This window comes from Eublepharis macularius, chromosome 3, assembly GCF_028583425.1.
Source record: "Eublepharis macularius isolate TG4126 chromosome 3, MPM_Emac_v1.0, whole genome shotgun sequence".
NCBI lineage: Eukaryota > Metazoa > Chordata > Lepidosauria > Squamata > Eublepharidae > Eublepharis > Eublepharis macularius.
In genome coordinates, this window is record NC_072792.1 from 55,218,290 (window position 1) to 55,243,790 (window position 25,501).

The 25,501-nt window shown below is 40.9% G+C and overlaps 1 protein-coding gene across 1 annotated transcript in view; it reads right to left on the bottom strand.

Annotated features, from left to right (window-relative positions):
* Positions 1-25,501, bottom strand: part of GABRB3 (gamma-aminobutyric acid type A receptor subunit beta3) — a 157,159-nt gene that overhangs the window by 19,228 nt on the left and 112,430 nt on the right. Inside the window, exons 4-5 of the mRNA XM_054973970.1 lie at positions 8,873-9,093; positions 235-317 (exon numbers count right to left, since the gene is read on the bottom strand). Coding sequence (XP_054829945.1) covers positions 235-317; positions 8,873-9,093 — 304 coding nt within the window. The remainder of the gene's footprint in view (positions 1-234; positions 318-8,872; positions 9,094-25,501) is intronic.

Sequence of the window (25,501 nt, forward strand, 5' to 3'; positions counted from 1 at the left end):
GAGGAGGAAATACAATGGGTATGATATGTCTTGCACTTTTATATCACAGTTATTTCAATGAAAAAAGAAACATGCACAAGCTTACTTTAACTTTCCCATTTAAATAAATGGAAGATGAAAGTGCTTTGTTGGTTGATGTTTTATATATATAACAGTACTTTTGTCCTAATATTGTTTCATTAAAAAGTACACATGATTGAAATGAGTCCAACACGCATCTACATATGTACATACAACTTTCTATTTCCAGAGTACAGTTCTGTTCATCTAATGGATATCTTCTCAAGTCCATCATGCAAGCTGCAGTGGTTGTGATCCTGAAACGAAACATGCCCCCCCAAAAAAAACATAACAGGAACAATGTCAGGATTATTTTAGATTTGCAAAATCTATTTAGAAACTGAATGTTAATTAATGAGCTCAACTGAAATGAACCACTGCCTGGTTAGCTACTTCTGTGGTGGGCAAATGGCTCTTTATCTGCACAACCAAATGCAACTCAGACAAATGCACAGGAATGCATTTTATTGATTGATATACAGTATACTCTGGTATAGCCAAACGGTTCCTGGCAGCTTACAAAGCATAAAGATACAACAACTGATAGATTATCCTTCTTAGAGCAGGTGCGGTGTTTACTCATTGAGTGATCCTGAATTAGACTCAGCAGAGCCCTGTTTCTCTTCTCTTGGAGTAATCAAATGGACATGGGTTCAAACAATGCACATGGCAACAAAGGAAACAAAAGTTCATACATTCCTTCTGTAACTGAAACCAGCCATACTTCTCTGCAGTGTGCATGTACTGAGCCTTGGAACCTGAGTTACTAGCACAGCAAGGAGAAGGGAGAACAAGATGGAGACATAAGAGGTATCCACAGAGCTCCTATTCCTCAGAATAATCTGATACACTGCCTGTATATGTATGCACTAAGGAAGAGAAATATGGGTCAATTTAATTCTGTGCAGACTGTAATTATAGGGAGAATCTTCCCCTTAAACATAAAAATTAATAATTTAACAAACAAAATCTAACATCGTGAAAACAGTGCTGTAAAAGAACTGTAAAATATAAAGATAAAAACATATACAAATAAAATTAGAAAACAGTCATAGCTTCTGTTTGCTATGCTGGTTATTCCTTGTGGTTGTGGGCTTCTGGCCTCATGTAGACTAATTGCATGTCAGTTTGGTATAGTGGTAAGAGTGGCGGGACTCTAATCTGGAGAACTGGATTTGATTCCCCACTCCTCTGCTTGAAGCCAACTGGGTGACCATGGGTCAGTCACAGCTTCTAGGAGCTCTCTCAGCCCCACCCACCTCACAGGGTGATTATTGTGGGGATAATAATAACATACTTTGTAAACCGCTCTGAGTGAGCGTTAAATTGTCCTGAAGGGCAGTATATAAATCAAATGTTGTTGTTGTTGTTATTATTATTATGTGTTAGGGTTGCCAGCCCCAGGTTGGGAAATTCCAGGAGATTTGGGGAGTACAGTCTGGAGAAGGCAGGGGACAGGGAGGGAAGGGACCTCAGCAAGATATAATAGCATGCAGTCCACCCTCCAAATCAGCCATTTTCTGGTTACCAGAAGCAGTAGAAATGGAACCATCATGTGTTGGACAATGGTTTCCTAAATACACCACGACTATAGCCCTGGACTGTTGTTTGAGTTCTTTGTGGCCACTAGCATGTTGAATATGTGGTTTTGAAGGTACATTTTCCTTTATTCAGTGTAGGATGTATAGTGAATGTACTATTCCAATGCAGATGGGAGTAGGGAGACATAGTAGTGATATTTATGAAAGCGGGCCAGTATCAGGCAAAGATGCTTGCTGCTTATGTAACCGCTCTAGTATTCTAACAGCTGACAGTGCAAGGGCCCCATTGCCACACTCCCCCACTGCTACACTAATATTATGCAGTACCAGATCTATGAAGAACAAAGCTGCATGCCTTACTGGGACATTGCAGGAAGAGGAAATAGATGTTGCTTGCATAACAGAGAGGAAAGTGATGTAGTGTGCCTGTCACAACTAACTCTGTGTCCTACACCATCCTTGCAATGATGGCCTGGGGGGAGGGGTTGCTCCTTTGTGACTCCTTCGTGAGTCCTTCAACTCTTGCAGACTTCCATTACCAACTATAGCTGGCATTAACTGTGTGCTCCTTTCATTGTGAAAATAGACTAGGTATCTGTCCGGGGTCTGAAGCTCTGCCCCCGGACTTAACAGGAGAAGGGGAGGGGAGACAGCCAGATGACCACCATGCAGCTGCCCAGACATCAAGACCCTGCCATGCCCAGCAACAGAGGACAGGGAAGAAACACTCAAGCCCCAGAGAGTCAGGCAAGGCAGGTGGAAACCAGCTAGTCCCACCCTCCAGTGGGAGGCCAGGGGGCCAGGCAGGGAGAGTAAGGACCCCCAGGGTGTAGACCTGAGCAAGGAGGCAGAGGAAGCAAGGGCAGTCAGACAGCAGCCTTACCAGCCAGAGAGGAGAGGCAACCAAAGCAGCACAGAGCCATGCCCAGCCTGCAGGCCAGCTAGAAGGCAGTAGCCTGGTTCAGGCAAAGCTGGGAGCAAAACAACCCCAGGTGGAGCTGCCTGAGGCACTCTGCAGGAAAAGCTTGGCAGCCAGTCAAGGGAGCATTGGTGTGCCTGGCCCAAGCAGCCAGCTCAGCAGGGAAGGCTTGGCAGCCAACCAAGGAGGCACAGGTGTGCCTGCCCAATGCAGCCAACAGAGCAAACCCAGGTGTGATTGCCTGAGTCAGCCAGAGGCATGGCTAGAGTGCAGCAGGTGGAGAAGGGAATGGTGAAGGGATAAAAGGGAAGTCCACCCACAGGGTGTGGTGGGTTGTGTAGGAGTGAGAGTGCAGCGGAGGAGAAGAGGAGGAGGAGGACCGACCGACCGACCGACCGACCGACCGACCGACCGACCGACCGACCGACCGACCGACCGACCGACAACTGGATGGAGACAGCTATTGTGGAAGGCAGCCAGGACTCTGTCAGGTTGAAGGGACCTGTGGGCGGACAGAGAGGGTGTGAGGGTGAGGTATACTCCCCCTCCTTCCACTGAGCAGGATCCCACATATTCCTTGAAAGTCCTGCAAGGCTAAAAGCAGGCAGGCCGGCTTCTCACAGGGTGATGCCTATGACAAGACTTGACAGTATTCTTCTTGCTTACTGACCCCCCCCTCCTCCCAGCTTCCCAGTAGGCACCCTTTTGGCAGAGATACTCTTAGATGTCTTGGAGACATCTAGACTGATTGTTCTGGGTGACTTCAACATTCATGTTTAATACTCCATGTGAGGGCCAAACCAAGAATTTATAGCTTCCCTGGCAGACCTGGGCCTCTCTCAAATAGTGACAAGCCCCAAACATGAAAGAGGCCACACCTTGGACTTAATATTTTGCACTGAGCTTTTGAAGGAAAGTCGTTTCAGGGTTGGAGATTTGGCCTGAACCATGGCCTAATCATTATTTACTGAAGGCAAAAGTGAATATGGCGTCAACACTTCAAAAAGCAAGGACTCATTAAAATTGTTCACCCACAAAGGCTCATGGATCCTTCTAGATTCCAAAATACTGTGTGTGGGGGGGTATCAGATTCCAAACACTTGTTCTATTGAGACTGCAGTAGGAGCTTGGAACGTGAAGCTCTTTGAAGCTATCAACAACACTGCTCCTCAATGACCTCTCCAACCCTCGGGACAGAAGCCAGCTATAAAGAGGGCTGGAAGATGTCTAGAAAGACACTGGTGGAAAAGCCACGCTGAAACGGATAGAACATGCTACAGAGCCTATTGAAAGACCTATGGAGTAGCAATGAGAAGCAGCAAAGAAACATTATTTCTCTGCAACCTTTGCATCAGCTAGTTCATGACATCCCAATTGTTCAAGGTATCTTGGCAGCTTCTAACCCCCAAATCTGTCAAGAACAAACAATTAGCTGTGATGCCTTTGCAAAGTTTTTTGCCAATAGAAAAGCAGGATTACGCTATGATCTGGATGCCAGCTGTAATATAGCCGAGGTGGAAAAATGCTTAATATACTATCTGGTTCACATATGGACCACTTTGACCCAGTTACGATGATGGATATTGACAGGATTCTGGCATCTGTGCAGGCCACTACTTGTGCACTGCATCCTTGCCCATCTTTGTTGTTAAAATCATGTACAGACCACATAAATGAACGCTTAAGGTCTATCATAAATCAGTCACGAACTCAGGGCACCTTCTTTCGGTCCCTCAGATAGGTGGTTATCCACCTGCTAATTAAAAAGCTATCCCTAAACAAAAATGATCTGGCAAATTATCTCACAGTCTCCAATCTGCCCTTTCTGGACAAAGTGATTGAGAGAGCTCCTTGGATAACTCTGGTGCTTTGGACCCTTTTTAGTCTGGATTCAGACCAGGCTATGGGACAGAGACTGCTCTGGTGGGTTTAGTTGATGATCTCTGTCTGAATGTAGACAAAGGTCACGCTTCTTAGTTATTCCTCTTGAATCTACCTCAGCATTCATTACAATAGATCATGCCATATTGCTCAGGGGTTTGGAAGCAGCAGAAGTGGGTATCAACAGATGTGCTGTGGACTAGTTTGAATCATTTCTCATGGAAGAGACTGAAAGGGTTGCTGTTGGAGACCAGCTATGATCAGAGTGGAAATTATCTTGTGGGGTTCCACAGGGCTAAGTCTTGTCTCCCATCTTATTCAACCTCAGCATGAAGCCTTTAGGAGAACTAATTTGTAGGTACGGAATTAGATGCCATTAATATGCAGATGAAACCCAGCTCTATATCTCACTATCCAAATCACTGTGGGATGCAGTAGAGATCTTAGGTCGCTGCCTGATAGCTGTGGTCAAATGGCTGAAAGAAAACCAAACTGACCCCAGACAAGCAGAAGTGATGCTGGTTGTGAAGGTAGAGATCTTGAAGGACATCTCTACATTTGATTGAGTTAATCTGACACTTGCAAACCCAGAGCCTAGGGTTTACACTGGATTCATAACTACTCCTAGAAAAGCAAGTTAAGGCAGCTACAAAAAATGCTTTCTACAAACTCAGTCTAGCCTGGAAGATGGCCCCCTACCTCAACACAGCTGATCTAGCTACCTGAATTGATGCCATAGAAACACTGAGACTTGACTACTGTAATCCTTTGTACATAGTTAACTTGGAGACTCTGGTCGGAGCAGAATACTGCAGCTTGGTTATTCTCAGGAGCTAAGCAGAACAAGAACATTACTCCCATTTTTATACACCCATTCTTATACTCCCATTCTTATTAAGAAAATCTTATTTTTCATGACATTAAAAATGAGATTAAATGCATCAGCCAAATAAAAGATTTTTGATTTTGTGCATCTAGCTCTTTCACACATTAACTTCTGGATGATCAAATGCTAAATAATTGGGTGACAAGACCTCAACTGATGCTTGTTAACTGTGAATACTCTCTTGTTATATGCCTTATTCCAGCTCTGTAATACATTTATATTTTAAACAAGTTGTTCACTTGTTCTCATGCTTAGTATTAGCCTCTTTATGACACATCTGGAAAAACAATATCCCACCCCCCTCTAGAACACAGCTTCTACAATGGTTTCCCTCTAGGTTATGTTCACAAACTCACACATCAAGCCTTTAGAACCTCCAGCTTAAATATTTACACACCAAGTGCCACATTTTAATTAGAGGGAGGAAACCGATCACAGCACAAGGAAAGGACCTCCAGCCACTTTAATCACAGCACAAAATTTATTTACACAAATGCAACTCAGACCTGTGTGTAAATGAAACAAAACACGTATACAATTTTCTAGCACTATAGAACTTGCGGATTAACCTTACTAAAACATTAATTTTGTATGTGCTGAGGGTTTTTCATGCATAGAAGTACTACTCTGAGAAGAACTATTATGTGTCATCCCATAGTTATTTTTCCTGATGCTTTTAACACAATGCAACTTCAAGGGCTGTGTTTTCAAAAGAGAAATCAAGCATAGAGGGTAAAAGCCTAATAGCTTCCCCCCCCACCCTTGCACTATTTTACTATGGAAACCTCCATACCCAATCTGTATTATTTTGCAAACTGGAATGTTTTCCATGGTGGGTAAAAGCAGCTGCAAGTAGCAATATCTGACAGAAAATTATTGAAATCTGAAAAACTTAAATATTCTTATTTCCAACCCTCCTTTATGTCAATCTCCTCCTTTAAATAGCAGCTCCCACAGCTGCATGTGTTAAAAAACATGACCTAAATTACTGGGTTGTTGTGAGGAAAAAATGGTGGAGAGGAGAACAATGTAAGCTAGTTTGGTTCCTCATTGGGGGGAAAGGTAGGGCATAAATGAAGTAAATAAATAATTGTCAGGAAAAACAGTCACAGAACTATACATTGCACATCATTTCCCTTTCAGATAGCCCACCTATAATAAAAAATGGATAACATCTTCTGCAAAAGTATTTATTTTGAATAGTGTGGTGGTAGAGAGTGCTCTCAAGTCATAGCTGACTTATGGTGACCCCTGGTGGGATTTTCATGGCAAGAGACTAACAGAGGTGGTTTGCCATCGTCTGCCTCTGCAACCCTGGTCTTCATTAGAGGTCTCGCACCCAATTACTAATCAAGGCCGAGCCTGCTTAGCTTCTGAGATCTGACGAGATCAGGCTCACCTGGGCTATCCAGGTCAGAGCATTTTGAATGGTATTTAAATGTAATTGGAGCTTATTCTGATTTCCCAGAGAGAGATGTTTATTTTAGTATTTGCCCCAAGACTTCATAATGGGAGCACTCTTGCTTGTGTGAGAGAGGAAAGAGATATCTGCCCATTCCCCTTTCCTGCTACAGTATCCCCAAGCCCTCAGGCCTGCAACAGGAAGGGATGATTAAGACAGATTCACACAGCACAGGGAGCTCTACTATTTCACATGATTGTGAGGTGAGCAAAGTAAAGAATAGTTTCAGGTGGGTTGCTGTCTTGGTCTGCAGTAGAAATGTAAGATTCAAGTAGCACCTTAAAGATTTCCAGGGTATAGTGTTTCAAGAGTTAAGCTCTCTTCATTAGATACTAGTAAGAATAGAGATCCCTGAGCCCTTATATCCCAGTCAGAAGGTGGGGTGTTGCAAAGAAGGCAAAGAATGTGTACTATTCCACATATTTTAAAATTCTACCTAAGAGAAGCATTTTTAAATATGTGGAATAGTACACACACATTCTGCATATTGTTGGTTCCAGCTAATTGGAACTGTAGGCATAACCCATTGCCATCGATAGGAATATTATTATCAACTTCAGTGAAACTTAGGTTACCTTTTCAAGTCTCACATATAGAACTAGAGATTCCTTTAAACCACACTGCTGAAGAAATGCTGGCACATGAATGCATTTCTTTCCATAATTACCTAATAACTCTTAATGTCATATCTGAAGAGGCACTTCCATTAAAGAGATATACAGGCTGTAGGTGCAGATGATAAGACCTAAGGTTGCTGTTTTAAGCACCTCACAACACAGTTTCATACCATTTGAACAGATATTATTAGTCATATCATTAGAAACAAACTAGCGATAGAGAACAACATGAACTAAAAGCCCTTAGGCAGCTATAATTCTACCGAAATATTTGTAATTCACATTTTCCTCTACATGTTAAATAACATTCTGAGTCTAAAGTGTAGAAATATAAATGAAATTTATTCTTAACATTAGGAAGTTCTCATTCGCTTTTAAGAGAAATTTTGGTTCAGGTAATTTATTCTCAGTAAGTTTGTTGAACAATATCAAAAGTTGACACAATAAACTCAGATTCACATTAAGCAATTGCTCACTGTGGTTCTTTGGCTTTGTTTAATATATAAACCATTTCTTTGTTATCTTTGCAGTGTTGTTATAAATAATAACTATAGAGACAATGAGAAAGTGTCTAGATTGCTTCTATTTTCTTGGGGAATATTTTTGTAAGTATAACAGATCTTACTTTCACAAAAGTAGAATTTTGCTCCTTTTACAATAAGGATATATATGCATATCATTCATTTCCTTTCGTTTGTCTGGGAAAGGTTTTCCAGACTTTATCATTTTAGGTTAATTCAGGCACGGCAAAGTACTCTCTTCCTGCAGATGGGAAGCTTTCCCATGTTGTTACAGCACTCTCTTCCAAACAGGCAATGCTGGGAAAAACTGGGACTCATGAAGCACTGGTTTTCTTAATATGCACTGCCTACTTCTTCAACAAAAAAACAGCTCATTGAAACAGAAACTTTCCATTGAATCTATCCGCACAATGGGGGTGGGGGTGGGCTTTGATCTACCTCTGGGTGTAGTAAGATTCTCACATTATGACCCAAGTAGGAGGCTTCAATGGGAGGGCTGTTACATTTAACTATGTGGATCAGCCTGATCAGTGGAGAGGCTCCCTGCTTGCATTGGTGTGGAGTTTCCTCATGCAACTGGTCTGGTCCATGCAATAATCCAGTTTCCAAATGTTACAGCCACCACACAAAACTATTCCTAGCAAGCCTTCCACATAGGTAGCTGCAACGTGAGCATTCAACCTGTGATTTGAGAATCAGTGCTTTACATATCCCCTACTAATGCTTTAATTGGATCTTAGTCATAGAATGCTAAAAAATCAGGGTTGTTACTTGACTTTGCAGCTATTCTTATCAGCAAATAAAGCCTGACTGAGAGGACCCTGTTCAACAGAATTACAGTAAGAAACCTAAAAAATGTCATTTATTCTCTACAGGCATCTTTCAGAGTTATATAACATGTTGCAAAGAGTACCTAAGAAAGTAAAGATCAACAATACAAAAAACAGAACAATGTCAGAGAAATTATGATTGCACAGCTACATACCTGAGGCCATACAACACCGTGCCATCCGGATGAAGGCGAATCATTCGATTCTTCACAGTAACGCCATGAACAAATGACTTCTTGTCGTTTAGAAAGTAAGTATCAGGCACCCATAGCTGATCTGCTACTCTGTTATCAAGAGTAAGGTTAAGAGGAATTCCAGCATAAGCTAGTCTTTTATCCCTCCAATATTGTTGAAAATACATAGTTAAGGTGTAGTCCTAGTGGAGAGAAAAAGAGTAACTAAAGTCAAGTCTCATTTATTTAGTACAACATTTATATCTTTGTTAACAATAGCTTTGTAAACCTAGCTTTAAGAAATCTGGGGCTCAACTTTTGAGAGCTATTTGCCAACACAACATAATTTTCTATTAGTTAGCAAAAGGATGAGGAAATTCAGATAAAATACTGACACAGGACAGTTCAAAACCGGTAAATATCAACTGCATTTTATTTTCAAAGATTTGATGTGAAATTCACAGTATTTTTGTGAAGATAAAGCCAAAAGGACTTTCATAGACATAACATTTGCTTTCACGGGATCACTTTTGAATGATATGGTGATCCATCTGCTTTTGCAGAAACACAAATTACACATGACTTCCTCAAGAGGAAACACTCCAGTCTTTTAAATGGAAGAGCTCTCTTTAGTAAGGGCTAGTTGCCACTACTGTTCAGAGGAGTAACAGTTATATTCTACTTCCATTGCTCATGAACAATTTCTATTAGTGCATCGTCAGTAGCACAATATACCCCCTGGCGCTCTATGCAATTTTCTGATCTAGATGATAGGATCAAATACATTCTCTACTAGTAATAGCTTAATTAAAGCTTGTGTTTTTTTGTAGTAATAAAACTGCAAAGCTTTTTTATTGGTCTCTAATAGGTAAGCTGGAAAAAAAATTAAAAACCCATAGGTATACATGTGTACATCAGAAAACACATTAAAGTACAATATTAGTGATTTGATTAAACTTGAAGTAGTCTAAACATCACATGTCCCAGGAAAAGAGAATAAATAGCTAGGCAAGCACATCACAGCTCTCTTGTGATCTTTCCCTGGAGTTCTATTAAGATTCCAACTGGGGGAAGCTCTATTGCTGAAAGAAGAAGAAAATAAAGTGTCCTGCCCAGCAACAACACTGCTTCCTTGCTGTAAGTTTAGCCTTCAAACCTGTACCGTTCTACAGCTGAATGCCACCAATGGATCTACCAGTGCCTGCATACCACTATACTGTTACTAAAAAATGAAATGCCTGTACCACCAAGCTATACTTTAATGCATCTATGCAAGATGTGTGTGTGTCCACGCGCTTTGAAAAAAGGAAGATGTAAGGTTTTGCTTCCATGATAGAAACAACAAAAACGTGTGATTTATGATCACACAGTCTAGTTAAAATGTGCTGTAAATTTTATACATGTTGATAGGGGAAACGTGGATTTTCCATATAGGAAAATAAACATATATTGCCAATCTGTCTTTGCTATAGTGAAATTGAAAAAGTACTGCTACCAAATTATAAAACCATCTCCAATTAGGAATTAAATTAATGAAGTTTCTAACTACATAAATCCCATAAATTAGTTATTAATACTGGTTTCTATTTTGTTTTGAGTGAGAGATAAGATATTTTAACTAACTGGGTATAAAATGGAGCAAATGGATGATTTCTCAGAATTATACTTTATTAAACATTTATGTATATAGTCAGTATATCCTACTTAGTCAATGATACTAATCTTGAAACTGGTTATAGAAAAACTTCATGTTTTGGAGGATCTATTCTTCCTCAAGATGCAGATTCACACTTCAAATTATCCATTATTTAAAACATTTCTATCCTACCTCTCTACGCATGTAACCTAGGTGGTTACACAACTTATGATCAAGTAGCAATAATTAAAATAATTAAAAATCCCTCAAACCCCTCTCCCTAGTCAAAGCATACTTCAACAGTAGAAACACATTAGAATTAAAAAACAAAACCATAAACATAGAAAATAAGATTAAAAGTATAATATCATAAATATTATAAAGCTAATATTAAGAAGCCTAAAAACCTCGGCATAAAATGCACATATTTACATGCATATGAACAAGATGCTGCTCCCATTGACATTTTATATTGTTGAGTTCCTGGTGGCAGGTTGGAATGTAAGCCTGCACTCAAAGAGGGGAAATCTCCTAATACAACAGATACAAAAGGAGCTGACGCTCAAGGAGATCAGATAAAGGGAGATGATAATCAAACACCCTTTACAACATATATGAACATGTGTTCCAATTCTCTATTTCACATATTCATACACCATTCCAATTTTATACACACACTAAATCACACCATCCCTTTTTCAGTAAAGTACATAAAAAAACAGTGAGTCTTATTGTGGTTTTTTTCTTATTCCTTGAGTTTCTTTGCAAGAATGATCTGCGGGGTTGGTGTGAATTTTGCACAATCCACTGAATTGCTGGCTGCGTTAATTTCTAAGACCGCTCTGCAAGATGGATGTTGAATTAACGCCAGCCGCTACCGCTCTCCAATAGACGGATGACCCGCAGCGCTGTAAACTGCTGGCTCGGCTGTTGTGAGATGCTGGCTTGGCTCCACCCCCAAATCTCTAGGAATTTCCAAATCGGACAACCCTAGCTAAAGTAGGTAGCAGTTTGACCTTTCCTGAAAAAATACCTTCCCCCAAAAAAGTGTAGGTCAATCAAACCTCTATTTTGGGGGCCAGTATATCTGAAAGGGTGCTATCAGATATGGTCAAGTACATGAATGGGAATGAGCTAAAACTGAATCCAAATAAGATGGAGGTGAAGGCTAACGTTTAATACGGGATTGATCTTTGGGTATAATATTGTCTCTTAACATCTGAAAATATGTTTGGGAGAAAATTAATTTCTGCACCATTTGCTATAAAATATGATCATATAATATATATGACATCCTACATATTAGCAAATATATTATGTTGGAAATATAGGCAGGATATTAAAATTTTTGAACATTTCCATTCCTAGAAAGCAGGAGGTATTTGATAATTGTTTATGACAAATACTGGAAGTCCTCAGATAACCCTAAATCCTACAAATCCTTAGATAGCCCTAATTTACAATAATTGTACATGGGTTTGGGGACATTGATTTTATAAGTAAAATTCTGTTCTGTGAGCAATTAAAGCATGGATGCCATATAAAAAGTATTAAGAAAAGAGATGTGGCTTAAGGTCTTTTGAAATAACGTGCAAGGGCTGAAGGTAACTCTTTTCGGTGGTAAAGAAGGATTTCTCATTTATTTTATATTATCACCTTTTTACGCAGAACATAAACATTCTTATTGTATATGATTTTTTTTATATTTATGAACCATTCTTGGATTATATTTGAAGACGGCTATATGAAGTGATGGTTCTTTTGAAGAGTAAAAAAGTCCCATAAAACTGTTAGTGATAGTTGTAAATCCCAGATAGTATAAAATATTCAGTTTCATGTTTGACTGTGGATCTCTAATGTAGTTTATAAAATTCTATAATGTACCAGTTTAATAACCTTTACTAAACACAATATTATCAACAGCACCACTTAACACTTTTCTTAACTGGGAAGGAGTTGTGGCTAGAGATGGGCATGAACAGCAATACAAACAAAAAAAGGCCACGAACAGCCCAATCTGCTGTTCGCGAACAAGCTGTTTGTGACGCCTCATTCTAAACGAACAGGTGGTCGTTGCAAGCCTCGTTCGTTGCTGTTTGTCAAGCCAGACAATTTGGCACCTGCAATCAATTCCCTTGGCAATTTAGGCAGGGATTGACTGAACTTTGTCTGAACTCCTGCTATTGCCCTAGAAACCCTAATCTAAGCCCAATTTAGCTTGATAGGTAGGTCTTCCTTTCAAGTGTGGAGCTCCAAATTTGTTACAAGGCAGCAAAGACCAGGGGGGAGGGGGGCTCCCAGCTCTGGCTTAGTTTGCAGACAGTGGAGAGGGAGAGAATTGCTGCTGGCATTTTGATAGAGAGAGTGCATTGGAGCTTGAATTTTCTTTGTGTGTTCCAGGGCTGCTGCCAGGCTCTGGGCCAAGCTATTATTTATTATTGGTATCTTTCCTGCTGCCTGCTCAGGTAAGGTTTCTGGGAGTGGTGCAGTAGGGATTGTGACTAAACTTGGATGATGGCTGGAGGAGAGCCTGCTGGCCCCCACGAACAGCCAACCATGAACGTGTTCGTGAACAGGGCCATGTTCGTGGCTGTTCATGAGTCCCTGTTCGTTGATGGCAGTGAACAATGAACATCATGTTCATTTTTTTTTTCTGTTCGTGCCCATCTCTAGTTGTGGTTCAGTGGTAGAACACATACATTTTGAGTGTTCAGTCTCTATTCACTTAAAGGCTCTCACGTAAATGGAGTTCGGAAAGATTTCTCTTTGTGAGATATGTGGGAACCACTGCCAGTCATAGTATTTATTTATTTATTTATTTATTTATTTATTTATTTATTTATTTATTTATTTATAACCCGCCTTTCTCACTGAAATTCAAGGTGGATTATATAGAGTGAATTTAGCACAGTCGATATCAAGGACATTTCAATAAACAATGGTATAGAATAAATAAATGCAAGTTTACTAAGATATAACATTAGCAAAAATCCCACTCAAAGTTGAAGAAATGCTGAAACACAGTACGGAACTAGTTGGAATAATGGTTTGACTTGGTATAAAGCAGCTTTATGCACAAATTGAAATTGAAACTTAAAAAAAAATGTTTATAGCCCTGAAGTACTTGGACCCAGTTTACTTTAGGGAATGTGCTACTGTTGCCTGTTGAGATATAGCTCAATGTCCAATAAATATGATCTAGAGAAAATTATAATAGGGAATCTTCTGCCATATCCCCAAGTTCTATGGAACTATACATCTTGAAAAAGAAATCCTGTTAATATTTTGTTTTTAAAGAAAAGCTTTTCATATTCTCTCTTAATACAATCCTTCTAATAAATATTTAAAGTTCCATTATGCAACACTTAATGTTGTCTACATCAGTTTTATGATAACATTGTATGTTTCTGTTAAATATATATTACAAACTATTATATGTAAACTAGGTTCCAAGTGGTCACCAAGAGAGCACTGCTAAACGGGTCTACTCTATGGGGCTTATTCTAGGGTTGCCAACCTCCAGGTTGGACCTGGAGATTTCCCAGAATTCCAACTGATCTTCAAACTACAATGATCACTTCCCCGTAGCTGCTTTGGAGGATAGACTTTATGACATTATACGCTGCTGATCTCGCTCCTCTCACTAAACTCCACTTTTCCCAGGATCTACCCTAAAATACCCAGGAATTTTCTGACTCACACTTGGTAACCTTAGCTTACTCCCAGGAAGTCTAGCGCTTAACCTTAAGCAGTGACACCGTTAGTACTGGGGAGAAGGGGGGAGGCAAGTTGACTCTGGGCAGCCAAGTAGCTCCAAGGCACATTTCTGCAGCCCCACACCCACTGGCCAGCTGTATCACAGGGGAAGGGTGGGATCAGTGGACCTGAGGACTGCAGGTTCCAATCTGCCTTGCTGTTCATGTTTAAAAGGAAAGGACTAAAGATGTATTGGTCATTTGGAGCCCTCTGTCAGCAAAAAGGAAGTAATTTGGAGCCACATTAGCCTGCATGGAGCCTTGAAAAGGAAACAGCAATAAGAGAATAAGCAACAAGGAGGAAAAAATACACAAACTTAAAGCTGAAACTCACAAACCCTGAAATCACTACACTCAAAGCCTTCCTGTTGCTCTGCTGTGGAGCTGACAATGGCAGTGAGCACTGGAAAAAATTGTGTTTTGGTTTCAGATCCAAAGGAACTATGTGCCATTATTGGTTTTTTCCAGATGGGGTGCTGCCGTCTCAGAGCTGATTTGTTTTTTGTTTTTTTCCCATTATCATGAGTTTTGGCACTGTCCTTTGCAATGTTGGCTTCCAGGCTCTTTGGGGAAGCTGTTTTTGAACTTAACAGCACCAAAATTACACAGAACACAGTCCTTCCTCTAAACCATCAATCCACTGAGTTTTTCTCAATTGCAGTACATACATGCCAACAACAGATCCTGAAGAAGGTGTCAGCAGGTGCACACTATGGAGGGAAACTGGTTGTCAACGGGGTAATGGGGCGGCAGTTGCATTAAAAATGATACTGCTATATGTTCACTTTTTTCTTTTTCTATAGTGCCAATAAATCAATGCCTTTACATGCTGTTGTTTTCTGCTGGTGCCATGTTTCCTTGTGCTTTGCAGTTTTGTTCCCATGATGAGGGGCTGAACTTGCATTAATCACAGCCAGTCTCCATCACTCAAGTACAGCCAGGCAGACAGGCAGCATGATTGTCTGAATTCCACTCCTCAGCCCACTGAAAAGACCTATGTTTTTTCCATACGTTTTCCTTTTGCTGTGGGCAGGCAGGTTTGTTTTTGAAACAGCAGAGTAGGTGAATGGTTCACAAAATGGGGGAAGCAATCCTAAAGAGATCTACTCAGATGTAAGTCCCATGTTATTCAACAATGCTTACGCCCATAGTGGTGTCTTTAGAATTGCAGCCTATGACTGAAACCTTCCAAGGCTTTTATCAGATTTGATTGAGTGAACAGTACTCTTGCACATACATCCCAGGCACTTTTCCTCACAGTGACTGACTGTCCAAGTACCATGATGGAGGTGGGGCAGAGTGCCCAGGTAACACCACAAAACAAACCAAGATGCACCCTTCTTAACAGGTCTACTCAGGTGTAAGTCACATGTTATTCAACAGTGCTTACTCCTAGGAAAGTGTCTTTATAATTGTAGCCTATGATTGAAATCTGCACATCCCCCCTTCCAAACATTTCCAAAGACAATAGGTGGAGAGGGGTCTCTCCTTGTGAGGCACTGATTGGCAGGGAGACAATGCCATTGCCCAGGTATCAATGGGAAACGATGCACTTGTGGCATTGTGCACATTCTCCCTTTCCACCAACATAGTTAATTAATAATGTGAGGACTAGAGATGGGCACAAACTGAGAAAATTATGAACCATGCGGTTCATGGTTCGGCGTGTTTCACGAACCACGAACTTTCACAAACTTGCCCCAGTTTGTGAACTGGTTCGTTTTGTTTGTGAAAATGAAAAGGTCTACAGAGAGCCCATCCCCTGTTGCCTAGGAAACGGATTGATTGGCACCAGGCTGTCTGCAGTGACGAACCAAAATACAAACCAAACGAACCAGGATAAAATTCTTCACATATTTGTGAGAAATGAGTTCCCACAAACCACCGGTTCACGAACCATGAACTGGCCCAGTTCATGATGAATTTCAGTTTGTATTTTGGATAGTGCCCGCCTCTAGTGAGGACTCTTTCCTTGGGATCTGACTGGTGAATGCTGGTAAGGGAAACAAGATGCTATCATGTGGGCCCAGTGCCCACCTTCCTGCTGCCACCACGGCGAGGTAAGAAACAAAACAAAACACACAAACTTCTTGGATGGAGGGTGTTATTATAATTTGGTTTTCCAGATTTGGCTCTGTGTTACATAAGCTGCTTCATCAAAATGAAACAGCGATTTCCAGATGCATTTCTGGCTTGTTTGTTTCTGTTGTGAGCCAGCCCGCTGCACCTATCTTACTGCCAGCCACTGTGATCTCCTTGGAGGATGAGGAGTTCGAAGAGCTGGCCATTGAGCCAGAGGGGTTGCAATAAGAACTGCAGGAACCCACTGGAAAAGCCTCTGGGGGCACAGGCTCATGCGGGTGCTAAGGAGAAACCACCAGCAGAGGAGGCTGCATTGCAAGCATCCCCTGAGCAGTGACGTGATGGAGAGGCTAGGAAAGGGAAACAGTTTGGGAGTGATGGAGGAGTACCCACCTGCATGCTCAGTGCTGGGTGATACTAATTTCTGAGAATGAGGCACTGCACTCAGAAGAAGAGGAAACATCTACCTCTTATCTAAAGCAGAAGATAAAAGAAGCACATCGAGCAGGGCTTGGCATGGAAGCAACCTTGTTTGTCACTCCCTGCAACCTGCATTCCTGTGCCTGGAAGCTCTTGACCACACCATGCATCCTGCAACTCAACGGACAGAACTCTTAGCTTATGACCTTGGCTCGACTCCTGGACTTGCACCTGCCTGCCTTACTTTTGGACTGCCTTGCCTGTGGATTGACTAGGACAAGTTGACTTGCCTTTTGGAACTGCCCACCCATGTATGAATTTTGACTGCCTGACCTACTTGTGGGATTCCTTGCCTGCCTGGCATCCCCAACCCGGCCCTTGGTGGGCACTGTAACACCTGAGCACAAGTTTCCTTTTTGCACACCCCTAGTTGGCAATTGTAGCTTACTCTCAAGAAAGAGTTCTTAGGATTGCACTGAAAATCTCCTAGCCACAAGAGAGTGCAGTTCCTGGAGAGAAGCTGTTGAAATCATTCTTCCCGGCAACAGAGACTATTAATTAAGAGCAGTGACCAAAGGAGAAAAGCATTACTCTAATTTAGGGCTCCAAGCTTTAATCAATTTGATCGGTAAGGGAAAATTTTAATTGGTGGGGCAGTGCTTTAAGCTTATTTTATTTGTTGAGGCCATTTCCAGTACAATCCTAAACAGACTTATTCCAGTCTAAGCCCATTGATTTCAATTGGTGTAGACTGGAGTAACTCTACTTAGGACTGCTCTGTAATTTTCTGAAATCTTAGGCTCAATGAAAGTAAAAGTGTATCCATGAAAAAAAGAAATCTGGAATTGTAGATGTATGTGCTGTCTAAAATTGAGATCTTAGCAAGCGAATTGTTTAAGCGGGTAAAAGCACCATATACAACATATGCTGGAAATGGAACAAGCAAGCAAATACTTCATAAGTTATAAGAGATTCACTAGCACAGCTGTAATGGCATATTTTGACTCCCAGCAATGTTCTGATTTATATGTTTTGATGCCAAGCCAGTTGGACTTGGAGCCACTAAGTTATACTATGGGACTACATTATAGCACGTGTGAGCAGAATATTATTAGATATAAAGCAGCACTCAGAATTTTAAAAAATAAGCCTTGGCAACTGTGGTGTAGAGGTTGACATTTGCACTTGTAAATTATTTGGAGTGCATTTTGCACTGAGGTCAGTTTCCCCAAAACTTTAAAAAAGGTCTTCAGCAATTCTAGTTCATAAGCACCCAGCAAAGACTTCCTGTGTTCACTGACCATAGAACACTAGAAATGGTTTTTCAACAATCCCACTTCATAACCACCAGCATAGACTGAGAAACTGAGACAGTATCTCCAGGGTACAGGTAAAGGCATTCCAGCAAACTTCTTGCTTATAGAATCCATATAGCACAAGAGAGGTCAACAGTTTGTGTGTGTGTGCGCATAATTTATATAAAATTGGGCACTTGAAGCAGACATCTTATTTTCATCTGTATCCTCTCTCTCACTTTTTCCTCTTTCCCTTTCCTGACAGTCCCCATAGCTTCTCCTCTTTTCCTGATTCTTTTTGTCCTTCCCATCCACCACCCAAACTACCTTGCTCTCCGCCCTCCCTTCAGCTTTCCCTCCTTCTCTCCCTTGGCAGCTTCTCCCCAAGAAAAGTCTAGATGAGTTGTGCAGTAGGCACTGTCTGGCCAGGCTAGGATTGTCTGGTTCCCTTACCCTCCTGGAGGGAGGGAGGACTTGGCACTCACATTTTTTTTTTGTTCCTCATATGCATGTAAAGTGTGCATGCGCTCCCAGGCCAGCGCAACAATGCATCATCACGCAGGCCCAGGAGTGCATGCACACTTCACAGCTGGCCAAACTGGGCCCCAAACAGGCCTGTTCGGGTCCAAATTGGCCCACAGCAAAGTGTGGGAGCACTGTCAGGGTGGTGCAACATCACTCCAGGGAGTGATGTCATTGTGCCACCCTGGGAGTATGCCCGGGAGGCCTGTTTACCCGTCTTTCCCCCCCGCCATCCAGATGAGTGGTAGCGGGGACAGAGGGTGGGAGTGGGTGATCCCTCACCCCACCAGGGGACCTTGAATTCCTAGGCCAGGCCTAGCTGCAGAATGGCCACTGCCAGGCTGGGCCCAGTTGCGCAGTGGCTCCACTAGGCCAGGTTAGCACAGCTGTGGAGTGGACACAGTCAATGGGTGCCAACCTCTAGGTGGAGCCCGGAGATCTACAGAATTACAAATTACTACAGAGATCAGTTTCTCTGGAGAAAAAGGTGGCATGTATGGCATTATACTCGACTGAGGTTCCTCTCCTCCCCAAACCCTGCCTTCCTAAGGATCTACCCCCACATTTCCAGGGATTTCCCAAGCTGGTTTCGGCAACTGTAACAACACTGGGCTGGGCCAAGGTGTGTGCCCTCTGCACCTCCAGTGATTGCCACCAGGCCTCTCCCTGGTGAGCCCTTGTCCCAGTCAGAAGCCAACTGTCTCAAGGCTGGCAGCAGAGAAGCGACCTTCTTCACAGGGAAGCAGAGAGGAAGCAGAAGTGTTGTATATGGCAGGGATGCCGTAGAGCTTGTGCAGGTGTGGCAAAGGTGAAGCAGATTCCAGAAGGAGAGGTAGGAGGTGAGATAGGTTTCCCAACCTCCAGGTGGAACCTGGAGATCTTGGGCATTACAACTGATCTGCAGACTAAGTTTTTATTAAAATACTCATTGATTTTGGAGGACGTTCATGTATTTTTAAAGTATTTGTCTGTCTCCTGCTAACCAACAGTCAATAACAGTGGACCGTCCATGTCTTTACTGTAGCTAGAAGGCTCTTATTACAACACTTGAGAGGCAAATGCCCACCTTCCGTATATCCATGGATCGAAGCGCTTACAACTTTATCAATATATGAACGTATGGCATACAGATGACAATTGCATATGTACTTATTTTTAGATATTTGGAAACCTTTTACAGATACTCATGTGTTTTTTTTTTTTTTGAAAATTTTTTTTATTGGGTTAGAACATTATTTTTACATTTACATTCAATTTTCCCCAATTTTTTCATCTCTAACCCCCTCCCTTTCCCCCCCTTTTTGTTGACTTCCAACAGCTTTCCCACCCTTTGTCCCCTTTCCCTTATTTTTATTAGCTTCCTCTATCTAAAACAAATATATATTCTCCATTATTCTAAGCAGTACATCCTTGACTATTTTTAACATTGTATGCCCAAACTGTAAGTCTTTGTTTCCATCTTAGATAAACAATTTATCCCATTTTTCAATTTCAAATATTTCTATATATCATAAACCATATAAATCATACATTCATTTATATCAAACAATTTGACTTATTCTCTATATATTACTCATTCTATCTCTTTGTAATAATTCTATATATCTCTCATCACATAGTCAATCAATTTGACCAATCTATATCTTCAGACATTCAGTTTGGTACAAAACTTACCAAAAAGAAAGAAAATATTGTTAGTTAATCAATCCTTATATTTAATCCTTATAGTTATTTATTTTCTATCTATATTCTATTTATTAACCTATATATATCTATATATATGTCAATCTATTAGTCTAACTGCTTATTAATTCACATTTATCTCTTCTCCCCCCGGTAAAGTCTCCCCCCTCTACTTCAGTACTTCAGTAGTTCTCAAACTGCCACAGTTTTCCTCCCTCCTCCCATTTCTTCTCCAGGTATTGTTTCAGCTTCTCCCAGTCTGTGTTGAACTGCCCTGAGTCCAGATCTCTCAGTTTTCTTGTCATCTTATCCATTTCAGCCATATACAGCAATTTGTAAATCCAATCTTCAATAGTTGGCACTTCTTGTACTTTCCATTTTTGCGCATACAGAAGTCTAGCTGCTGCTGTCATATAAAATATCAACGTCCTGTATTGGGCTGGAATTCCCTCCATTCCCAAGTTCAGTAGCAGGAGTTCTGGGTTCTTATTAATTTGAAATTGTAAAATTTCACTCATTTCTCTTATTATTTCCCCCCAGTACTGCCTAGCTACCTCACACGACCACCACATATGATAGAGGGAGCCCTCGTGCTTCTTACATTTCCAGCATTTATTAGAAGTATTCGAATTCCCTAGCGCAATCTTCTTTGGTGTCATGTACCAACGATAGATCATTTTGTAGATGTTCTCTTTGATATTAGTACATGTCGTTGTCTTCATTGTAGTTTTCCACAAGTATTCCCATGCCTCCATTGTTATTTCTTTATTAAAGTTTATAGCCCATTTCACCATTTGTGTTTTAACTATCTCATCCTCGGTATACCACTTCAACAGTACTTGGTATACCTTGGATATTCTTTTCTTATCTTCTTTAAGAAGGGTCTGCTCTAGTTCCGAATTCTCTATTCGTATACCTCCCTTTACAGAGTCCGAATTATATAAGTCTCTGATCTGTCTATACTGGAACCAGTCGTAGTTAGGTGATAGTTCCTCTTGTGTCTTTATTCTGAGTTTGGATGCTTCAATTTTAGTTATTTCTTTATACGTTAAACATTGTTGTTCATTATCAACAGCTCTCGGGTCTATCACCTCATACGGAACCACCCACAAAGGAGTTCCTTCTTGTAAATAAATTCTGTACTTCTTCCAGATTATGTATAGACTTCTCCGAACAAAGTGATGCAGGAACATCGAGTTGACCTTTACTTTGTCGTGCCATAAATATGCGTGCCATCCAAATATTTTTTTATATCCCTCTAGGGCTAGTAGTTTCTTATTCTTTAATGTCATCCATTCTTTCAACCAAACTAGGCAGATTGCATCATGATAAAGTCTCAGATTGGGCAGTTGCGTTCCGCCTCTTTCTTTTGCATCTTGTAAAACTTTCACTTTCACTCGAGGCTTCTTGCCTGCCCAAACAAAATCTGATATTTTCCTCTGCCATTTTTCAAATTGTTTAGAGTCTCTGATGATTGGTATTGTCTGTAGCAAAAACATTACTCTTGGTAACACATTCATCTTAACTGCTGCAATCCTGCCCAACCATGACAAATTCAATCTATTCCATTTAATCAAGTCTCTCTCTATCTGAGTCCATAGTTTTTCATAATTGTTTTTGAATAGATCTATGTTCTTTGCAGTTAATTCAACTCCCAAATATTTCACTTTACTTGTTACTTCACAATCCGTTTTTTCCATTAACAATTGTTGTTTCTGCTTAGTCATGTTTTTGCATAGTATCTTTGACTTCTTTTTATTAATGAAGAAACCTGCCAAGTCTCCAAACTCCTTGATCTTATCTATCACTCTTGGCATGTTCTCCAATGGGTCCTCTACAATTAACATTATGTCATCCGCAAATGCTCTGACCTTATATGAATAGTCCTTTATTTTTATTCCACGAATTTCCTCATCTTGACGTATTTGTATCATCAGAATCTCCAATACTAGAATGAACAACAATGGAGATAACGGGCAACCTTGTCTTGTTCCTTTACTTATCGTCAATTTCTTGGTCAATTCATCATTCACCACGATTGCTGCAGTCTGGTCTCTGTAAATTTCCTTAATTGCTCTGATGAATCTTTCTCCCAATTGTAGCTTTTCCATAGTGGCAAACATAAAGTCCCAGTTTAAATTGTCAAACGCTTTTTCAGCGTCTACAAAGAAGAAACCAACCTCTTTGTCACAACGCTTGTCATAATATTCAATAGCATTGATCACTGTCCTTAAATTGTCTCTTATTTGTCTGTCTGGCAAAAAGCCTGCTTGTTCCTCCTCTATGACTTCCGAGAGCCACCCCTTCAATCTCTCCGCCATTATCTTCGCAAAAATTTTATAGTCATTATTGAGTAGCGATATAGGTCTATAATTTTTCACATTAGTCAGGTCTTGGCCCTCTTTTGGGATCAATGATATGTTCGCTTCACTCCAAGTGTCTGGAATCCTTTGATCCCTTAAAACCCCATTCATCACCTCTTTTAGGAATGGTGCCAGTTCATTGGCCATTGTCTTATAAAATTTAGCCGTAAGTCACAGATACTCATGTGTTGAACTGCCACTATTGTTATTATATTTTTACTTCTATTTTATATAAAGTTTATTTTAATTTTTACAAATTAAAAAAAAATTAAAACTTGATCTCCAGATTTCAGAGTACAATTCACCTGGAGAAAATGGCTGCTTCTGAGAGTGGCATTATACCTTGTTGAGGTTCCTCCCCCCCCCCCCCGCAGCCCTACCCTTCATGGTCTTCACCTCAAAATCTTCAGGAATTCCCCAACTGCAAATTGGCAACCCTAAGCTAGGAGCAAGCATCTCTACACACACACAGTGCTAAAGTCCTGAACAGGACCTGCTTTTCCAGGGTAGGCCCCAGTGGTAAGTGGGAGCTGTTGAAAAGGTAAGGTGCCTCTCCATCTGCAAGCTTATACAGGAGGCAGAGATCCCTGCACTTCCTGGTAGCCTGGTTACCAGGGAGGCCAACCTCTTACCCCATCTGGGGAACAATGTTCAAAAAAGTGGAGATAAAAATGGCTTTGCCATAGCATTTTGTCCATACCCTAGAGCATTGCATTCATGTCACAAGGCAACATGATGCCACATCCAGAAGTCACACTGCACTGTTTGTGTGGCATTGCCCTCCCCATCCCCTCCCTCTCTTTCATGTTTAAAAACCCAGCTCCTGCTAAGACTTACAAGAAGCCTTTCACCTTCTGAGACTGGGCTGCCTATTGTGCATTCCTTCACCCATGCCTCTACTCTGGGCCTCTTCTGTCTCCAATCCCAGTGGTCTGGGAGGCTCTGGATTTGCAGGGTCCTGGCTGGACTCCTGCAGAGGCTCCAGGTCAGCTGGAGTACCAATAGTATACAGGTATCCTTGGGAGGGTCCTGGTGGGTTGACTCCATGGGGTTGAGGACCAGGCCCGACTGCTGGGTAAGGACCATCGGTGCTGCCTGTGAAGCAATTATAGGGGGGCCTGTGTCTCTTTCTCTGAGGTGTCAGTTTTAGTGGAGCTGGGGTGAGTCATGACAATCCTTCTCCATCCCTCTCCCCTCATGCTTGCCTTCTGTTTCAAATTGCAGCATTACTGGCTGCTTTGTATACAAAACCCTCCAAAAATCTGCATGAAACAATGTACATTCCCACCCTAAGAATGATAAAATGTTTGATTTGCACAAATTGATATTATGTCAGCGAAACAGTACAGAAGGCAGCACAGGCACGTACTTCCTTTTTTCCTGCATCATGTACTGCAGTGGAGCCACTCAAAATGACTGCTTTTCTCAAAGACACAGTTGAGATTTGTGTCTCTTTTCCCTCAGCACATATGATCACTGATGAGCCCTCTCAATATTCCCAAGTGAAAATCCACCTCAGCTGAAGCAACAATTCACAAATTCTACACTTGGAATCCAAGGCAGACTGAAAATAGGCTGCCTTTTCAGGGACAAAAATGTGTGCAGTTTGCAACTATGAAGCAAAAGAATACCTCTATGGCTCAAAGCCAACTGAAAAGAAGAATGAATTAATGAGTTCGACTGATACACCAAATTTGCTGAAAAATACAAAAAGGGAAGGGGGAATTACAGAATAGCAGTATACAGCTAATCAATCAAAAATATATTGAACAAATCAGTATCAAAATTATAAATGCAGCTTAAAGTGAATGAAAGGGAGTCAATTTGATGCCAGAATTTTTGCATGTTAGCATCAGTTTGCTGGAGCAGGGTATCTCAGTCAGGCCTCAAGATTTAATCAACCATTCTGAGATGGAAGGCAATGACAACTGGAACCAATCACTTGGCTACTAACATTCTGGTAGTTGTCAAAAGGTTCCAGGTCAGATTAAAACACTTACAGTTGTCTACAAGACTCATGTTTGGAGACTGAAATATTAACATCTGGCATGTTATTAGTTCAAATAGCCAATGGAACATTTCCCCAATACTTTTGAGAAACTTCACCACATGTTAAAAGAATCTGCTTTTGTTTCAGAACATCTCCATCAGGAATCATTAACAGTATTATGAATGTTATTAAATCAGCTGGGATTCAAATAAGAGTAAAGAAGTTTATAAACATTCTCTGTCAAATTCACACAAGAAGAACAAACTAGACCCATAACAGACAGTATTTCCCATGTGCAAGCAAGAGATCCCTGTGTTTATTGTTTCAGAGAAGTATGTGCTAAACCATGTATTTTCCTAGATATAAAATTTTACATATGAGCATTTCAGTTATCCTTAACTTTCCACTTCTACAGTGAGTGAAAATGAAAATTCTTAAACTGCCACTATTGAAACCAAGGGAGGTTACTTAATAGAATTCTTTAATCTACTCAGATACTGAGAAATTCTAATGACATCTTGAATCATACAATGTTATGCTTAAAACAGATATTTTATCCCAAGATGTAATATCTAGATTAGAAAAATGTAGCTAGATTGTTGCCTGGAGTGGTCTTACAGACTACATCACTCCAGTTCTGGTCCATTTACACTGGATCCCAATTTATTTCTGGGCACAATTAAAGATATTGTTGAACTTTAAGGCCCTATATGACTTGAGATCAGCATACCTGAAGGACTGCTTACTCCATTACAAACCTAACCAAACACTGATCTTAGGTAGCCCTGCTTAGAATGCCCCCAGCATCTGAGATTAGGTGGTTGGCAACCCAGCAGAAGGCCTTCTAGGTCAAGGCACCCAAACT